Raw genomic sequence first — 20,708 nt, forward strand, 5'->3', positions numbered from 1 at the left:
ACTGGCTTCCACGGGCTTTTGTGACGAATGGACATCACTGTGACGTCATCAGTGCCATGTCATGACAGGAAAGACACAATCGCTTCGAAAATCTAGGTCCTGGAATATATGGAGATTATTACACGAGCAAGTGTGGCATACGACTTATACGAAACGAGTGTATTATTACCTACGAGGGCGAACATATCGGGGTTCATATTTTCCTACGATGCCCTGTGAAGTTACGTTCTACATGCGGCGACGGCGGGTAGTCAGCCTGTGTTTGAAAGTAGATTTGGTTTATTTTCCACAATTTGACGACTTCGGTAAGAAACAGAATGTTATATTCGTGCCCATATCATGCTATGTTTACGACACTCGTGCCTAAATATCGGTATATCCCTGGCTCTCGCTCGGGAAATACCAACATTTAGGCACTCGACTCGTGTCGTAAACATAGTAAGACATGGGCACTTATATAATATCCTCTATTTACCAAGTGTTGGGAATAAAAGTGACGGTCACCCCTGCTTACAGACTATATTTCCTGATCGGAACACTGAACAATCAGAACCCACAGAGATTCGGACCTGAACGTTTTAGCTGGACTCGAACCAAAAATTGAACAATCAGTTCCCACTGGAAAGGAAGGGTCCTGTGTTGCATTACTGCACTGAACGATATTTCCCAGAGTCTGTGTTGTTGCCTACAGTGGTTTCTTTAGAAAGCAGTCTGCAATTAGTATTGTGGGCGTATTTATTTATGATAGTCAACTTCGAGTCATGAATCGTCTTAGGGAACGTTAAGGGGGGTCACCCATTTTGTTCTGGGTAGCTAGGGGGGTATCAATTTTGTACACATGTACTAGGGGGTCAGCAATTTTGTACATACAAATATTTTAATATTATGCTAGAAATTATGGGAAGGGGAGGTGGGGGTCATTGATTTTGTACATATTATGCAGGGGCACATATTTTGTACATAGATTTTAGGGGGGGGGGGCATTCACATTGTTCATGCTTCTCCCTAAAAATCACCATCACCCCCCTAGCCATAGATGATGAACGGTCCCTAATAATATTAATAAAATGTAAAAACTACTAGGCACAGAAACGTGTTTTGTTTTGTTTAATCCGTTACGCGAACTTACACAGTATGCGCACCGTTTTTTCCACATTTATACCTGTTTCAACGCAGATAATACTACAGTCAATTCTTGATTTTATTACCCACGTGGTCAACGTATGGGTAGTTGCATACTAATCTCGTACGTCACACGAGTGTCGTATCGCGTTGACCTGTGTCGTAATGACTTGACCTGAGATTCTAACGATTTGATTGGATAACCGATGACCTCTCAATTAGGTCACATTCTGACGTAACTATTTTTTCATTCATAACAAACACGTGAATCCATTCATTATATATCTGATACCATACACAGTTATGTGATTCCTGATTAAATTTCGCGCCCTCAATGAACAAGCATCCTTCTTCCATACGCATGCGCAATTGATCCGAAAACTTTGGGAGTAGCCGGAAGTTTTTAAGATGGCTGCCAGCGAGGTGTCTCAGCTGATTGATATAGACATCCCTACTGGACGTCAGAATCTACAGGAAAACCATGCAAACCTCCAGCATCTCGCTGAACACTGCGAGGAACGATATAAACAGGTACTCTGTCGTGGTTATCGTTGAATGAGAACTTTATTCATATATCAAGATCAACAGGTGTCTGTTTACATTTCATATCGACTGAAAAACTGTGGTACGAATCACGATAGTATCGTTATTCGTGCCACAGTTTTTCAATGTACTGCAGGAAGTCAAAAGCTACTGACAGGTGGTCGGTCGTATCGCCACCAGTGGATATGCGAGAGTCAACTCTCGTGTGTAGGTCGATGTTTCCAGTGCCTGTTGATAACACTATCGCAATAAGATGAATCGAACTGACTGCATTTTGGTCACACTATCACAGTTCAACTGAGAATTGTCAGTTTCCACGTGCATTATTTTTGTACATTTGCCCAATATTCCATTTCATTCTAGTCAAATCAGATCACCTGAATATATATCCCTCATGTGATAAGGATCTCAGTGAGCTAGCGCTATAAAAACAGCTTCAGACTGGGCTAGTACAAGCAGCCGCACATACACACGCATGCACGTCGTCATATGAGCGAAATATTCTCAAGCACGACGTAAAACACAATTTCACCTCACATCACCTCATATGATAAGGATGAGTTTAACATGTTTCTTTAATTGTATTACTGAAAGACATATCCAACTTCTGAAAATGCCACCAGAGACCATATGGTTTCTGATGGCCCTCAAAGAAATGTTTCCTTATCGTTAAAATCTAGGGGGATACGGGCGGAAGTCTTACATTTTAATACTGCACTTTTGGGTTCTTTTTCAGATTAATTAAGCTGCTAAGGTTCCCTAACCCTTACGCCTAACCCTAAGGATCGTAAAGGGTTCCTAACCCCAAGGATAGTAAAGGGTGCCTAACCCTAAACCCTAACCCTAAGGATAGTAAAGGGTGCCATACCCTAACCCTAAGGATCGTAAAGGGAGCAGCGAGGGCTGCGCCCAGTAAAGTGCATTCTAGGCACCATTTCTTACAGCTGAGACCATATGAAATCTTATTTTTTGGTCTCTGCTTACAGCGTCATGGTTTGTTTTTAGTGAAAGAATACCTGAATATGAGACAACATGTTTGTTTCATGGTCTTTGTTTATCACAAAGTGTTCAACCATGGAGTGAGTCATACCGTGATGTGACAACATTATACATTAATAACAATAATGTTATTACTGAAAACAAAGTCCTGGCAATGAAGGACAGTCCCAAATAGATTTTCACATATGTTGTTTAAAATTAGTTTGAGGGCTTGTAAAAGAATAAATTTTCAAGTAAGAACACAATATGAAAAGGGTGTATAGATCGCTAGTACCTCCACACAAGGGACTCTAGGGACTGCTTCCTGCAAGGTTCTCCTGTAGTGTTTATTCCATCGCTTCAGCTGCTAGCAATTGTACACAAGTTCAGTCAGCAATAACAAATGTACAAATATACTATAAATTCTTATGTACCCTCTAAGGGGACAATACTTTTAGTTTTACCATGTTTACAGCAATCCAACCTCCATCAATGGCATAGCCACTAACAATCTGTGTTAGTAATCATTTGCTGACAATATATGAAATTTTATGTACATACATACAAAATTTGTTAATTGATTTTGTTTCTTTTAAAGAATAATAATATACAAGCAATAATGTTATTAATATTATAATTATTATAATAATTATTATGCTTGCCTGTGATTCTTTCAACACAACAGCTGCTGAATGGAGAATCTTTCAATAATTATTCATGTGTGAGACCCGTGAAGATCCATGTTAGAATTGATCTTCAGTAACCCATGCTTGTCGTAAGAGGCCACTAAGGGGATTGGGTGCTCAGGCTGGCCTACTTTGTTGACACATGTCATTGTATCCCAGTTGCGTAGATTGATGTTGATCAGTGGATTGTCTGGTCCAAACTGAATTATTTACAGACCACCGCCATATGGCTGAAATATTGCTGAGTGCGGTGTAAAAAGTAAACTCACTCTCTCACTATTCATGTGTGTATTAAATGGCAAATACAACATCTTCACAGTTTGGCCACTTCAAATCTGGGCTGACATCATAGATAGGTGCGACCGGTACTTAGCTGAGTTAGTTTCATTTCGTGTCACTGTAGCTTATTGATACCTACAGAAAGTGAGTGAAGATACTGTGCCATTACAGTGCTAATTTTGAAACAGAAAAAATCATTTTGAGTTTCAGATCAGTTCATTTTCTAAGTCCTTGAGATATTATTATCCCAATATCCTAAAGATATTGGCGATAGTGTTGAAGAATATCCTATCACTACTCTTTGAATTGTGAAGGCATTAAACTACTTCTCTAAGGCCAATCGACTACTAGTATGTACACATCTCCTCATGTTTAAACTAGCCCTTTCATTTTTAGATCTCTGGCTTCTACACCTTTCCCTTTGTCATCCCATTGGCTTTATCTGCTTATTGCCCAGCCAATTATGTTGATTATGTTGTTTTCTTTGTTACACTCAGTATACATGTATATACTTCGCCTCCACTTCATGTTTACATTCCTGCTAGACAACGGTACAAGAATCTGTTTGAAACGCCACACTCATGCACTAAAGAAGTTGTTATCTATTACGTTTGTCTCTATCACTTAAACTTTAACGCATTTAACAAACATCCTTATAACAAACTGACGGATATAATATAGTGTTAACTGGTCCTGGACACTTGCTGTATATTTCAGTTGAAATGCACAGAACAACTAAGGTTATATCAAACTAAAATTAGTGGTCACTTTGAGTTAGTTATAGCCATAGTTTATTCTGAGTCTTAATAACATTTGTGTCCAGTAACTTCAATCTTAGCCCTGTTATTGGCAAAGTCCAGATAAGTTCCAGAATGCTGCCTTATCATACTTTGTGCTGTATCAGGCTGATGACAAGCGGCAGGCCCTGGAGGAGACCAAGGACTACACCACCCACTCTCTGGCCAGTGTGGCCTACCAGATCCACACCCTGGCTGCCAACTTCCTCAACCTGCTGGACATGCAGCAGAACCAGCTCTCGGGGATGGAGTCCAGCATCAACCACCTCTCACAGGTAACATGTCAGTTGTTGGTGATTATTGTTCTAGCATGTACTATGATGTAGTTTGCATGAGTAGTGTTTTCAGTATAAATAATTAAAGTAGTGGTGAGATTGTTTAGATATTAAGGGGCAATGGTGTAGCCCAGTGGTTAAAGCGTTCACTCATCAAACCAAAGACCTGGATTTGATTCTCCACATGGGTACAATGTGTGAAGCCCATTTCCAGTGTCAATTTCATGACTTTGCTGGAATAAAAGCTGAGTAACTATTTCACACACCCACTCTAAGACGTTGGTAATGATTGTTGTCTTTCTGCAGATTGTAAACATACACAAGGAGAAGGTAGCCAGACGAGAGATTGGTGTTATCACAACCAACAGGACTTCATTGAGGGCTGTTGGAACCAAGAACGGCATCATATTCCCAGAGCAGGCTGAACGTCCAGTCAAGTATCAGCGCAAACCAGTAGATTACACAGTACTAGACTCTACTGGACATGGAATCAAAGTAGATGTTAATCATTTAATTACCATCATCACAAAATTAGCAGTCAGGCTGATGTTGAGGACAACACATAAATAACTGTACATTCCTTACAAATACTGTAGAAGTTATGCATGCCTTAAATGACTTCAATACACTATCCAAGTTACACAAAATACTGCAGAGACTGAAATTAAGATTCAGCCTGAAAGTTAATGCAGTCTATAAAAATTATATGAGAATTTTTGACCTAGTGTTTCAATATGTGCTGCATTTTAATTGGCTTCTAAAGCATGTTGTTGTTTTGTTTTGTGTTTTATTTATTGTCTATCATGTCTATACCTGGGTGAGATAACACATTATAGACCATCAGAAACATTCTTCAATTTCTGCGAAGTGTCCTTGCCATTAATGTCTGCAAGATTGCTGATGCGGCAGTATTTGCTCACTCACTAATGCATGTTTCTTCCTATGTAGGCACCATCTTCGGCACCCAAGAACAGCCGTCCCCCTTCCATAGCAAGTCAGGGCTCTTCCCACGCTCCCACCACCAGACCCCCCACGCCACCCATTTCACGGTCCGGTTCCATGTCAGGGGGCTCAATTTCAGGAGCTTCTACATCAGGGACAATCTATGGAACCCTGGGAAGAAGCCATTACAGGTCAGTGGCTCCCCCAGTGGCTCCACCATCTGTCCCAGCCAACCAGCAGTATGCAACCGGCCAATCCCAGCATGGTGCCAGGGACAGATATGAAATGCTGTATGCCCCCAGTGTAATGGGTACTGTCCACTCACCCCCACCTCTTGGAATGGCACGGCCCACATCAGATAGGGTGTCCTACCATCGGGAATCCACAGGTGGTAAGTCGATTTTTTGTTAGCAGAATACATTTATGAAGAAGTGATTTTGTGATGAATTTTTAGATGAGAGCTTGTTTTGGAAAACTTAAATCAGAAAATCATCTTACGGAAGCAGTGTTTTTACTAACTTTGAACTCATAATATTGTTGAGAGTTATTTTTCAAAGTAATCTTAGTATAGACATTCAGTTTTCATCGTAGAACATCCTATGCCCTTAGGTGACTTTCAGTGCGTAGAAGGTCCAGGGCCACGATTTACAAAGTGGTTGTGGCAGTATAAATGTCATAAGTCAATGTTAGAGTATGGAAGTAACAAATATCTCAGCAGTAAGATCCAGGACTTCAATTTGTTTCCTTCTATTTTCCTCATATTCTTCAACCCATATTTCACTAATTAGATTACATTGTTAATAATTCATGACAGCTGTTTTTCTGTTCTTAAACAATGTTTTATGTGAAGCATCTTTTCTGTTTTGTGATGATGGTCCTGTCTTGTTGACACAGCTCCCTTTTCGTACATGGGTTACCAGATTGCCAGTAGGCAGGGTGAGACTGCATGGGAATGAGTACTCCAGTATAAAGCATGATAATGTGTCTGAATGGTGGGAGACTAGTCTATAGTCAGCTTTGTCTTCAATCATGGATGTGACACCATAATGGCCTCTGATGGTAAACATTTATGGAAATTACAGGCAGCCAAACTATTTATATGCGATAGTTCTCAGTGCAGAGTTGTGTCCCTTAGGTTTGTCAGGAGCCAATGTTTATTTGTTTTTAATGCCACACTCCGATATTTTCCATCTAATGTGATGGCTGGTTTGTAAGTAATAAAGTGTGGACCAGATAATCTAGTGATTGATATAATGAGAGTTTATCTATGCAACATGCCTAACATGACATGCATAAAAAAGTCAGTGTGCGCAATCACATTGGTCAAGTGTAGATGATGACTATGGATTCATAGTTTTGACATGAATGTTTGAATCATTTACTGAGGAGGAAAACTGAAATGGCAAGGGAAGGTTCTAGTACTAGACTACAGTTTAGTATGAAGACTGGCAAGAATAGCCATCCCATCTTCATGGGTGCTGGTGGCTGTTGATGTATACTAGTGTTAGACAATAGTGATGCTGCAAGGCTTAAAGTTTACCTTTGTTGCTATGACGATATTTAGGCTGCTGTTTTGCTGCTGCTGCTGCTGCTGCTGTACCTTGTATGTTGCTAGATCTGCCTGGTGCCTTCTCTATACAGATGTTCCTCTCTTGTATCAGTGTATGTACAGGGATAGACATGACCTCTTGTCAGTCTGAGACTAGTGAAAGTTTAGAAGGACTAGTATTTTTCTCCCTGAAGCTAGTAGTATTACATGTAACTACTCACTAGAAATGATCTATTGACTAGTTGATTATGACGATATGTTAGTTGTGAGATAATCAGTATATTCAGAGGATTAGGTGTTCTTTAACATCATATCATCAAAATATTTTGTCATTTGGGTAGTATTTTTGCAGGATAGAATTTTACTGTGTAATCATAGTATATAGTGGAAAGCTTGACATCTTTCCTTTAAGTACCAGGGTGCCATTGTACAAAACAACTTTATCGCTAAGGTGATCATAAGTCCCATACCTCAACATAGACTTACCATAGACTTAGTGCAAAGGTTGTTTTGTCCAATGGCACCCAGGTATTTGGGGCTAAGTAAACAATTCATAGCAGAAATTGGTGTAGAGGAATACAACATCCAGTTATTGTGAAATCTTGGTCAGTCTGATTTGTTTTTGTGATACCTTCAGCTTTTTGAGCCTGCATTTATAGAGATCTGAGCTTCATGTCCAGCTTTTGTTTAATTCTCTATCATGTCTATATATTACGTTACAAACTATGATTATAATTTTTAACTTACCTTACCATAGGTCTTATGCATATTACCTTAAGCTCCGCTAGAAGAGATCAGACAGTCGTTGCTTCGCCATTCTCTAGAATGGCTGCCTCAGGTATCTACGAGTGTATAGGCACGGAAGTGACGTGATCTCCCCTCTCGCAAAGGCGGTCTATCCAAAAATCTCTTTTACTTTAAGCGTGCTACATGTCAGATGTTTGTTTTCGCTAGCTCATTACGTTTTTTCTCTTTCAGATTTAAGTTATTGATTGCTTTTTGGTAGGTATGTTTTTATTTCTTATTCTTCTCTGTGAGGGTGAAGAATATAATAAAAGTAAACTTCACCTACCTGACTGCCTCGTGTTTTTCACTATGGTGTGGGGTGTGTTCCTGCACTGTGAGTGTCTCTCCACTTGGCATGTTTGATGTATTGCATACTCCTATGTCTCTTTCATCATAATGTTCATGCTTGGTGTTGTATTCCTTCATATTTTTGACTAATTGTGTGTTTTTATCACACTTCTCGGCTCAGTGGGGGCAGCCATCTTGGTTGTTTCTCTACTGTCTCGCCTGCTTGGGCATGCCCATTCTTGCTGTAAGGGGTGCTTCCATTTTCCCTGCAGGTTTTTTTTTCGTTGTGTGTTTACGTTTTGTTACGTTTTGACTTTTTTTTGTGTGTTGTGCATGACCCGGCAGTTTTGTAGCATCTGCAGGGTGCAGAAATCTGCCAAGGATCCCCACCCGTGATGTCCGGACTGCGCCACAGTCGTCTGTTCCCCTGACCAGCGCTGTCATTTTTGCTCTCCGTTGTCTGTTGCTGATATCAAGGCCTACATAACAGCCAAGAAGAAACGATTGTCACAGCGCAAGAGGAAGATGTCGTCTCCTGGTTCTTCAGTGGGATCCCGATCCCCTCTTCCTCGGATGCCGGATGGACGTTCCTCTCCTGCTACAGTACAGACGCCTACCCCTGCGCCACGTCTGTTTACGCCTGAAGCCCAACAACCTTCCCACACTTTTGTTGATTTGTCTCGGCCAGATGCTCTATCACATCCGGAGGTTCAGAAGCTTTTGAGGACGCTCCTCTTGCCGGCTGCAGTGGAAGCCCAAGCCAGCTCCGTGCCAGCGCCTATCGCTGCCCCTACCCCTAGCACACTCCCGGCGCCGACGACTGCAGCACTCAGCTTGGGTGCGGCTGGGTTGTTTTTCTCAACCAGCGCTTTTCCAGGTCCAGGCTGACACCTATGCCAACAACAGTGCCTACGCCAACGACATTGCCGACGCCGCTGGCAAGCTACCCTATCCCTAAGAAGATACCTGTCTCTACGTTGTCTAGAGAGGAAGACTTGCAGCGGCAGTTCTTGGAAGAGCGTTCCCGACGCCAGGAGGCTGAGCGTTCTAGGCGTTCTCGCTCTAGGTCTCCTCGTCACCGCCGTTGATCCAGGAGCCTTGTTTTAGCTCTGATTCTTGTCATCGCCGGCGTTGTTCCGATTCCAGGTCTCGCTCACCTAGACGTTCCAACGATAAGGAGAAGCGTTCTACGTCGCCGACTCGTGGGAGGCATTATCATCGGTCCTGTTTTAGGTCTCCTCTTGTGCGCCACTCGCCGCGACGACCACGTTCTCCAACAGTTACTTTTAGCACTGATTCTCAGGTGTCATCAGACCGCATGACGCCTGCTGTCTTTAGCCAACAATTTAATGCCGTTACAGCGTTTCCCCCTGCCTTACATCCAGGCAGACAATCTTCAGTCGAGATTCTTCCTGCCACTACATCTCCACCCTTACCTCCGCTGGTGGACTGTAGAGTCGAATTCTACCTAGGCGTCTCCTTGAGTTTGCTCACGATCACGAACTTTTCGTGGATGCGTCTCTTCAGGGCTGGGGTGCACACCTCAGCGACCAGACCACCTCGGGGCTGTGGTCCGCCGACGAACTAGGCTGGCATATCAACAACTTGGAGTTCCAAGCAGTCATTCTAGCGGTTCGACATTGGATTCCTCTGCTGCGGAACACCAGGCTCCTGATAGCGTCGGACAATTCTACGGTGGTGTGGTTGATTCGCAACCAGGGAACAACCAGGTCCAAACGGTTGTTGGAGCAGAACTTCCTGTTGGCCGATCTCCTGGACAACAATGGCATCAAAGCCAGAGCCCAGCACATCCCAGGTTGCAAGAACGTTCTAGCAGACGCTCTCTCAAGGCCAGGCAAGCCATCGCCAACAGAGTGGATGCTACATCCAGAAGTGTTCAACCTTCTATGCCACAGTCACGGTCACCCTCTGATCGACCTGTTTGTGACCCAGTTCAACAAACAGCTGCCGTTGTACGTGTCTCCAATTCCAGATCCGGCGACATGGGCAGTCGACGCAAAGGTCAAGCAGACAGTGGCGATTCGTCTGCATTTGGTCGTGCCTTGATGGCCAACCAGAACTTGGTTTCCAGATCTGCGCCGTCTCGCTGGAAGAAATCTGCTACAGTTGCCAGAGTGGCCTCATCTGCTCAGACATCCGCATCGACATCGACAGCTGCATCCCGATCCGACTCGATTTCATCTGTTTGGTTGGATCATCTGCAAAGGGCGCTAAAGGCTAAAGGCTTCTCCACAGGCGTTGCTAAGGTTATTGCTCGTGCTCATCGAGTGTCCCATAGATCATTCTATGATGATAAGTGGATTTCTTTTGAGAAGTTTTGTGCACAGAAATCCAAGGACCCGTTAAAAGCCTCGTCTCAGTTTATAGCAGAGTTCCTTCTTTTCCTTCGGAAATCCCGGCGTCTCAAGGGTAATACTATAAGAACGTATTTGTCGGCTCTTAATTCTGTGTTGGCAGTCAAGTGTGACAAGAAGATTTTCCAAGATGCCGGAACTTATGGCTTTACTTAAAGCGTTCAAGCTGGAGGACCAGAAGGCAAAGTTTTGTCCTCCTGCTTGGGACCTTAACATCGTTCTTCGGCATCTGAGAGGTCCGCCTTACGAGCTCCTGGACTCTGCATCTTTTGAGAATCTCTCCAGGAAAACAGCTTTTCTCTTGGCCTTGGCTACGGCGGCTAGGGTCAGTGAGATCCACGCTTTGGATGTCACCAGGGTGCGTTTTGAGCAGTCACGACATGGTCCTGTTCATCTGTCTTCCATTCTAGGACCACACGACGCTGAGGAAGAGCTGCTTTGTCCTGTGAGGGCTCTTAAGATGTATCTTGCCAAGTCATCATCCAAGAGGCAGTTTCGAAAGAGACTGTTTATTCCCTTTTCCTCGGCGGTTAAAGGGGAAGTTAATAGGAATACTATTGCCCTCTGGTTACGTACGACCATCCTGGCCGCCTACGATGCACAGGGTCTACCTCATCCTACAGCTAATAACCCGCACGAGATTAGAGCCCTGGCGTCCACTATGGCTCTCCATAGGAACTGCACCGTTCCAGCCATCATGGAGGGATGCTTCTGGAAATCCTCTACTGTCTTCGCTAGCCACTACCTGCGGGATTTGGCTGTTGAGGATGTGGAAGGGCTGCAATCCTTTGGTCCTCTGGTGGTTGCCCAGCAACTCACCCGACCTACCGCCCATTAGGTAACTTCTTCTTCTTACCTTTTGGTCTTCAGGTTAACTTACGCCCTAGGTGTGTTGGTTTCCTTAGGGTTTCCTTGGATTACTATCTGTTTCCTGTTACAGGTGCCTCCTGATTCAGCCTGTCGACTCAGTTAGTTCTCTTTGGTTGCTCCTACTGTCAAATACCGTCGAATCCATATGCATAAGACCTATGGTAAGGTAAGGTAAAATTTATTAAAATCTAAATATTTTAGATATTTAAATACTTACCTTACCATAGGGCGGTAACTCCCTCCCAACGCTGGATGCTCCTCCCCTCTCTGGGCTCTTCGGACCTGGTCAGTAAAAGTGATTTTTGGATAGACCGCGTTTGCGCGAGAGGGGAGATCACGTCACTTCCGTGCCTATACACTTGTAGATACCTGAGGCAGCCATTCTAGAGAATGGCAAATCAACGACTGTCTGATCTCTTCTAGCGGAGCGTAAGGTAACATGCATAAGACCTATGGTAAGGTAAGCATTTAAATATCTAAAATATTTAGATTTTAATAAGTTCCTGTCTTTTCAATTCTACTCTTAAAATCTATTCTGCAGCATGAAAATTCATTTTTCCCAAGACATTCTTTGATGAGGGCTAATGTACATGAAGGTGTTCTGCAGACAATGCAGTATTATTGATGGTAGGAGTAAACAGAAGTGATAGGTTGAATACAGTTTTGTGACGGGTGAAAAATGGAGACTGAGGTATGGGTAAGTAGAAATAATGGTGGTGAATAACATCTTAACATTTAGGAATGATTAAACCTATTTTTGATTACCGACCGTGCTTGTTACTCGAGATATGTTTGCAGTTATATTATAAAGCTGTTTAGTATACCTTGCTTTTACATAATAGTATTAGTATTAGTAAGCCAGCTTGCCAGGTGCAGGGGTGTATGCTTGCTGCATGTTGTGTTGTCATGGTTACAGATGTGCCGCTGCCTCCTCCCCCTCCAACCCTGGACCATGAAGGGCAGGATGCACTCGCTTCAACAGGTCGGCATGATCCCGCGCTAATGTTCCCACTCATTACCCCTATCTCCCCATTTCCCTTTTCGCCCCTCTTGCATTTGACCTGTTTGATCATAGAGTGGTAAGTTACATAGATGTGTGTTCCCGAGATCAGTGCTTCTAGTAAATGTACTGGGTCAGAGCTTCCTGCTGGCAAGTTATCTGGTGGAGACTGAAGTTTATTATTTTCAGCAAGTTTAGGGTGCTATGTCACTTTAGGTCATGTATTGTTTCCTCACATAGCGATATGTATTGCAATGATTGAGTCAAGATACTTGACTCACAATGTGTTGAAATGATGTTCGGCTAATAATACGCAATGCCATGTAGAAAGTTCAGCTGACAAGACGCGTTGCTATCAACACCCTGTTGTTAATTACAACAGTGATAGCCAATCAGATCGATGCCAGGGCAACATATTTATTCTTTTTCTTTTTCTTTTTTTTTTTTTTTTTTGGGGGGGATTAAGGTATGTTATTTTATTTATGGATACTGATTGAGTCGTACTGTATTTTAGGGCTATAATGCTTAACAAGTTTTCAGTGATTCAGTTGTGCGACTAATAAGAACTGCATAAAACTGAATGTAGAAATGTTTTAATGCAAACATTTTGCAATAATCCACACGACCAGTCTTTGAAAACAAAAGAATTTTTAGGCTGGATACAAGTGTCCGCTTGGTCTTAGGCGTACCTTTGATGTGCTTATTGTGGGATGTTATCATAGGCTGACCTTGACCTGTGTTGTCTGCACCACATCTTCGTGAGTCTGTGACAGATGTGACGTTCTGATTGTGATGAGCTCTAAGTTTCTCATCACTGTTGTTTCTTACCTCAGTAGTGTCACCACCCCCACCCCCTCCTCCTGAGGCTGCCCAAGGGTATGGCTATGGCAATGATCCACCTCCACCACCCCCAGAGTTCAGTGACACGGACAGTCAACCGCCGCCACCCCCAGAGGATCCGTACATGGAGACGGGGCCACAGCTCACCACGCAGCCGGACTGGATCCCCAAACACTACCAGGAGAAGGGTAACTATTCACATACTGTTAGACCATTTATGGTCTCATGAAGATCTGATGATCTAATCATGATCGAGAGTTCCCCTCTTCCAAATGTTTAAACTTATCCTGTCTCACATTATGCATCTTCTCTTTTTCTTATGACCTAGGAGTGGAAACGACCTGAAACAAAGTTTTCAGCCTCCTGTAAGACCTTACTGAAACACACCCTAGTTCCATCTATTGATGTAGGCAGTTACCTTTACCTCATGCAATAGGTGGGTCATGCTCCAGTTGAACGTTTGACTCACAACTGTCTTCTTGCTCTTTCTTGTCACAATAAAGTATAGATCCTATATTTGAGAGATTTTGTCTCTATTGTTTAGAGACTTGGATATAACTTTTGTCAATCTTTCAAATTGTACGTACATCATGGGAAAGGATGACTGAGCCTTCGGAAGGGGAATGTGTCTCGAGGACTCTTTAGTCTTTTGACCCGCTCTCTTCTTGTATAAACTGCATCAGATACTTCTTTAGAGAAACGATGTTCTGCATTTAACTACCTGAAGGATAAAAATCACACCTTCTCTTGGAAGGCTAGCTCAAGACATAACAAGGCTTGTGATTATAAACTTTGAGTGGAAGAGTTTGGGCCATCTTCGAGCAAGAATGCACGTAGATATTCCTGATTGCCAGTTCATGCCAAACACGACATCTTGTACACTCCATCTGATGTTGACCTCAGCAAGAGCTCCAATGTTTAATCCGAGCCTCGGTCATCAATTCCTCCTATGCCTCCAGAGTGTTGTCATTGAGCAGTCATTGAAGTTTCCTTTTTCACCCATCCCCCTTATGGTTTGTTATATCTTGACAATTCATCAGCCCCTCCCAGGATCATCTCTGCCTTCATTCCTTTCACATTATTTGACAACCACTTCAGGATTGACTGCATCTCTGGGATAAGAAGATCATTCTGTGTACAGTCAGAGCTTTGTAGCAATTGTGCTGCTTCGCTAATCTGTTGTGGACCAGCAGCTCTTCATTCCAAGTCTCTTCAGCCTCCAGAGTGGAAGCGTCTCACCACTATTGCTGTCTGGATGCGTTTCACTGTCCACATCCTCTGGTTACCTCCATCCCTCATGTAACAAGGGCAGTAGCCTCCACTAAACCAGTTAACAGCAACATTTCCACATTTATAATGCTGGGATGTTTCTGGAAATCTGAGAAGGTCTTTGATTCCCTTATCTCCGATGTCCATGGACTCCTCACGTTTGGACCTCTGGTCATGGGTTGAAAACTATCAACAAGAGTCACATGATCTGATACTTCTTTGTCTAATTACAAGAAAAAACGATGATAATTTGGAATTGACCAACTAAAGGCTGGTCATATTCTGTAAATAATTCTTTAACTCTACAGGCAAGCCTGGTACAACAACACCTAGGAGATCCGCACATGCTCGCATGCCCGCAAATTCTACTGCTCATGAGCAAGATTATATGCATTCCACTCTGATGTTCATTATCTGTCAGTGAGTAAGCTTAGTAGGGATAAAAGAGGGTCACTGGATGGGATAGGAGCAGAACGTTAAACAGAGTGCTACCTGAGCCATCCCACCTTACATTCCCTGGTGTCTATGGTGAATGGTTTTGAAGAACTTACGAGCTAGGTTCTTCGGCCAGTTGAGATGAAGCAGTGGTGCCTGGCTTTTAGCTTAATCATTTGTCCTCTGACCAATTGTAACATTGAGAGAAATCACATAACATAGGACGGCACACTCCCTGGGAGTTTGTGCTTAGTACCACTAAGGGGTTACATGCAGGGATGAGAATTTTCCGCGGATCCGCGGAATTCAGGCAATTTCATAAGGCCAAGGGTCATTTTGTGAATCGTCTAAATCCGATAGATGCTTAACCCCCGGCTAGTTTTCAGAGTTTTTCTCAAAACTTCATTCTCATCCCTGTATATGGAGCAGCTCATCACAAGTCAAGCCTGTGATCTGAACTTGAGTCCAGCTCTGAGACCAGCTCCTTGAGAACTATGCCTCTCACGGTTGTCGTATTGTGATTACAGCAGACTAGAGTAATCTGAGTCTCACTGTCCAAATGTGAGATAAGTGCATCATGTAGGATAGAATAAGTTAAACATTTATACTTGTCCTGTCTCACAGGATGGACTCACAACTAACCAACCAACCCCACTTACACATTACTGGGATGGTTCTAGCTCCAAGTCAAGAGAATGGAGACAGTTGGGAGTCACTTGGTTGTCTGGAACATAACACTCACTTTACATGGGCTTATGATGGCTGCCTACAACAATGGATGGAGCTGGGATGTGTTTGGATGAGCTGTTAGAGGAAGCTGAAACATTATTTCAGGTCGTTTCTGCTCCAAGGTCATAAAAACAAGAACATAATTATTTTTTCTCCCTTTTACTGCGATGTGTGATTTTAAAATATTCTTTTGATCTTCAGTTATAGCAATCTATGACTACAAGGCAGAGAAGGAGGATGAGCTGACGTTTTCAGAAAACTCGCTGATCTTTGTACTGAAGAAGAATGAGGACGACTGGTGGGAGGGAGTAATGGATGGGCAGCGTGGCCTGTTCCCGTCCAACTACGTGGAACCCTGCATGTAGAACTGGTTCCAACAAACACACACTATGCATGTCCAACACAGGCATATGTCCCAACACCTCAATAAGCTTATTCCACTGTGTGGATCCTACCTTTAAAAGGGCATTAGGCTATGAATAATTGGCAGTCCCTGCAAATTTGAACCAGGTCATTTTGAATCACTCCTTTTAGTGTACAGTACCAAACAGGTCTTTTATAGTGGTGCCTTTTCATGCAGTGAGCAGGTTTGAGCTGGTGCCTGGTTACAATGTTAGGACCTGATTTGGACATGGCACTGGACTCGAGGGAATAGTCCATCTTCAAGACAATTTGGGATCTCATCAGAGAGTAGATTGTTGTGACTGGAAGCTGTCAAGTTTCTTCACATCTGGTTAATGTTTCATAATTAGGTTCTGTTCAGATGAACAGATTTATTCATCTCCGAAGTTAGATAGGTCCATACATGTTGCTTTATATCACATGCAGAGTTTCTACACTATCACAGTTTTATTTCTTATCATTCCATACCTTCAGCGTGTATATGCACAGAATGAAGTGTTCATTTTTATACTTATTAGTGACTAGTAATTAGCAGAACGTTTTGTTGGTGCCATATATTCTATTTCTGTTTGTGATGTTAATGGAGACATGGTCTATGCCATATACAGATTGTTTCACTTGAAGCACCTTTGTACATTATGACAACTAGAAATTAGGAACTGCTGTCGGTTATCTTGATTGATGTGGAACATACACGTGTGTGTCTGTCAGAAGTTATTTTGTATTTGTGTCAGTTCTTGTTTCATGTGTTTACTGGTTAAATGGAAGTGCCAATATGTTTTCAAATGAGAACAAATTATTTAGACTTTTTCTCATCAAATGTATGCATATTTTTATAAGAAGGAGTTAGTGCTCCCATAATGACATAAGTTTCTCTGTGCCTTGTCACTTTCTTGCCTTACTCTATTTTGTCATTTGGTTTTAAAACTTTTATTAATAGGGCTGTTCTCAGCTCAGTGCCTACAGCATGTTCAGGCAATGTACATATTGGACCATTCCAAATTATGCTACATTTCATTCCAGAAGACCTTCAAAAACTGTGATTATAGTATATTCTCAAGGAAACTGTCTTTGTTATGTTTATGTTATGGGTGCTAGGGTTTCTGAACCTAACATATTGTTGTTTGTATGTAGGTAATTGTCTTTATATGTATACAGGGATTTATCTAGACATCTAAGAGGCTGATATTCATCCCCTAATTTGTAGCAAGGTAATAGTGTCTTTATTCAAGGTAGTGAAGTGAAACTAGCACAATTAACAGGACCAATAAAGAAGGTTCTTTAATGCTTACTTTTACATGATTGCATGGAATGCAGTTAACTAAAAGAAAATCCCAAATTTGAACCAAGTGATTTTTTACCAGTACTTGTGCTAAACCTAGATAAATCTCTGGTTTACAATCTGTTCTTCTTGTCCTTCCATCCCAACGCTGCTGATCAGTGTTTCGAATCCGTTATTGGTTGTCCTCCGTAGTCACTCAGCTGTGTGTGACTGTGGTAGTTATAGACAGCTACAGCCTGTGTAGTTTCCCCATGCACAACATGAGACATTGTAGTTACTGCTCTGGGTGGAGATAAGCCCAACTCACTCCTCTCACATGAAAGTGCATTAATGTTAGTCTGTCTCAAGGTCACGATTGCTCACTATTGTCCAGGATATAGATATTTCCTTGTGTACACCAGGCAGACTACCTGCTGATGCTGGATTGTTTTCACCTTTGTGTTTTTTCTCAGATTATTTACATTGATCAAATCAGAATATTTTTCATTTTGTTTGTACTTAGATCTGATTTTGAGTTATTTCATATTTATATGTCAAATCTTGTCATATTTTGTGTTATTGTGAGGAAAATATTTTTTAATAATATCAAATCTTATGTTTCCAAACATTATTGTAAGGATTCTGTTGATGGAAATAAGAACTCTAACAGTAAGGACGGTGGTAAAACTCATGTATTTCCAATCAATCTGATAACATTTTATAATGTTCTGTTTGTTTTATCAGAAAATCTTTTGAACAAGAACCATCTACTATTATTTCTCACTAGGTTCATCAGGTAATATGTTTGCCACATGACAATCATGCACAGCTGCTTCAGTTGCTGAATAAAAACATATACTTGATCAGTAGGTTATCAGGCATTGCATTTCCTCTCATCAAACTGTGTTCACCAAGTGAAGTTCACTCTCATTTGCTTGGCTTCAAAAAGGGTTTCTCCACATTTTGAAACCCTAATTAAATTAACCGTTAATACGAGAGATATGTTTCCTGTTATTGGTATTGAGGGGTGGTGTGATGTTTTTTGGGACATTTGCTGGCTAGATGGGAGTGGAATATTTAGTCATAATAAGTGCCAACCTTGGAAGAGGTTCATATCCCCCGGGGTATTTAGATGTTGAATATAGTCATAACAGATTGCAGTTGTTTCACGCTGCTGGCTACATATGATAGATGTTGGGAACTTAGCTTCAGATGGCCGTGCAAGTAGAGGAAGGGTCACAGAACCACATTACAACCTCTTCTTTTCAGATCCCCACTGATCTGTATTCCACATTAGAATTTGTCCCCAGCAACAGTTCAGTTTGTACGAGTCGAATAAATAAATGGTGTAGTCAGGCTAGGTGACCTGGTTGATTGCATGTTACCCAGTCCCAGTTGGATTACTAGACACAGGATGTCCATCAGTGGATTGTCTGGTCCACACTTTGCTACTTCCAGACCACTGTCAATGGACCTTGTGATGTCCGAGTTCAGTGTTGACAACTAGCAAACACTTCTCTGTCCCAAATGTTGATGAGTGAATCTTCAGGTGTTGATTGTGTAGCTTTAATGATTCATTGGTATAAGCATGCATTCACACACATTTTTGAACATGGTGCAAAGGATTTGGTCGTTTATTTCTGGTCTGTTTAGGGGTGGTGTGGTAGCGTAGTGGTTAAAGCATTCGCTCGTCACGCCAAAGACTCGGGTTCAATCCCCCTCATTGGTACAATGTGTGAAGCTCATTTCTGGTGTCCCCCACCGTGATATTGCTGGAATATTGCTACAAGCGGCTTAAAATCATACTTGCTCACTCATCCTGGTTTAGGGGGGTTTGGTGAAAATGATACATTCATTATTTATCTATACTTTCACATAGATATTTTTTCCTGATGACGTAGTACCATGTGTGCCTCAAGACTATTATCCTTAAACGTTATTAACCCATATCACTTTATTCTATCCTTCCCAACTAGCTGATGTGCTTTGACTGACCTCATCTCCTTTGGATGAACATATTTTCTGTAAATTTTTTCAAATCTATCATCAGCTTGAGTGAGTTTTAGAATATACATACTAATCGCCTCCATTGAGAAAACAATGTTTTTGTTTCAGCTCCTAGGACACACAGACAGTGATATCTTCACTTTATGCTGATTTTGCTTGTAAAGACCAGGAAATTAAGGAAATATGAACTATGAGCTAAAATTTACAAATTGTTTTTAAATAACAGGACATGTTAGCTTTCATTAATTATTACTTTAATAAATATTTCATTCAAGAATTCAGGGGTTGTATACAGGTTGAAGGTTTATCGTTTATTTATTTTTTCTGGTATTCTCCTTTCTTTTATCCATGAAATAAGACTTTTGTTTCCATAGTGATTCCAGCAGCCACTACTGTGTAGACAGAATGATAATACAGCTTTTACTTTGCATCTGATTACGAACAAGAATTTTGTTTTTCATATATTATGCAGTATTACTTGTGCTAATGCTCTTCATTATCACATTAAGAATAAAATCATGTTGAATGCATTCTTGAATGATGTCATTATTTGATCACATAAACTAAGATTGTGAACGATGTAACCCTGGGCCTGGATGAAGATCAAGCAGACTGTTGGTGTTACAACCAGGTCCAGTTGGTGATTGCAGGGGTTGAACATTAACCCGACAATAATCATAAAATTATTTTTGTGCTCAGGACTACAGTCAAGGTTCTACACACATAATCAATTTTTTTCAAACCATTTCTGTGGATGGTGACACAGGGATTTAGTTCATATGAATAAACTCGTATTCCAGCCAAGGTCGAGCACACCTTGGTATAGTGCAAAGTCGTCTAGTTATATGCTGGACTAACAGGGATTATGCCATATCACTACTTTAAGTACACATTTACGTGGATTCCCCACATGGATACAATGTGTGAAGCCCATTTCTGGTGTACCCGCCGTGATATTGCTGGAATATTGCTAAAAGCGGCGTAAAGTCTCACTCACTCACAACATTTAGTGGGAGTGATGTTAAGCCCCCAAATTGTCACAAATTATTTAATGAAGTGGTATAAAATCAGTCAAAAGATACAAAATACCAGGCCCCTAATCAGACAGTGTGGCAGCAGCATTGTCTGCGTGCGAAGTACCCAAAGTTCATTTTGACTTCAACGCACTGATCACGATTCATTTTCTTGCATTATGTGGCATCGCTATGTTACTCAGTGGGTCATGGCAGCTTTTACGGAATAAGCCGAAGTATCCCGAATGTTAGCATTATGGAA

The 20,708-nt window shown here is 41.8% G+C and overlaps 1 protein-coding gene across 7 annotated transcripts; it reads left to right on the forward strand.

Annotated features, from left to right (window-relative positions):
* Positions 1-1,445: 1,445 nt before the first annotated feature.
* On the forward strand, positions 1,446-19,963 carry LOC124278568 (abl interactor 1-like). Of its 7 annotated transcripts, none has more exons than XM_046714299.1 (8): positions 1,446-1,653; positions 4,513-4,680; positions 4,987-5,175; positions 5,629-6,013; positions 6,517-6,558; positions 12,407-12,472; positions 13,327-13,518; positions 15,965-19,963. In XM_046714299.1, the coding sequence occupies exons 1-8, from the start codon at positions 1,531-1,533 to the stop codon at positions 16,126-16,128; spliced, it is 1,329 nt and encodes a 442-aa protein (XP_046570255.1). In that variant the 5' UTR covers positions 1,446-1,530; the 3' UTR covers positions 16,129-19,963. The 7 variants fall into 7 exon arrangements, with proteins under 7 accessions (XP_046570255.1, XP_046570254.1, XP_046570259.1 ...); XM_046714298.1 differs by having other exon boundaries at positions 1,447-1,653; positions 13,324-13,518; XM_046714303.1 differs by lacking the exon at positions 12,407-12,472 and having other exon boundaries at positions 1,449-1,653; positions 13,324-13,518.
* The last annotated feature ends 745 nt before the right edge of the window (positions 19,964-20,708 follow it).

Source organism: Haliotis rubra, unplaced genomic scaffold (genome assembly GCF_003918875.1).
Source record: "Haliotis rubra isolate DU_JTF1 unplaced genomic scaffold, ASM391887v1 Scf24, whole genome shotgun sequence".
Taxonomy (NCBI): Eukaryota; Metazoa; Mollusca; class Gastropoda; order Lepetellida; family Haliotidae; genus Haliotis; species Haliotis rubra.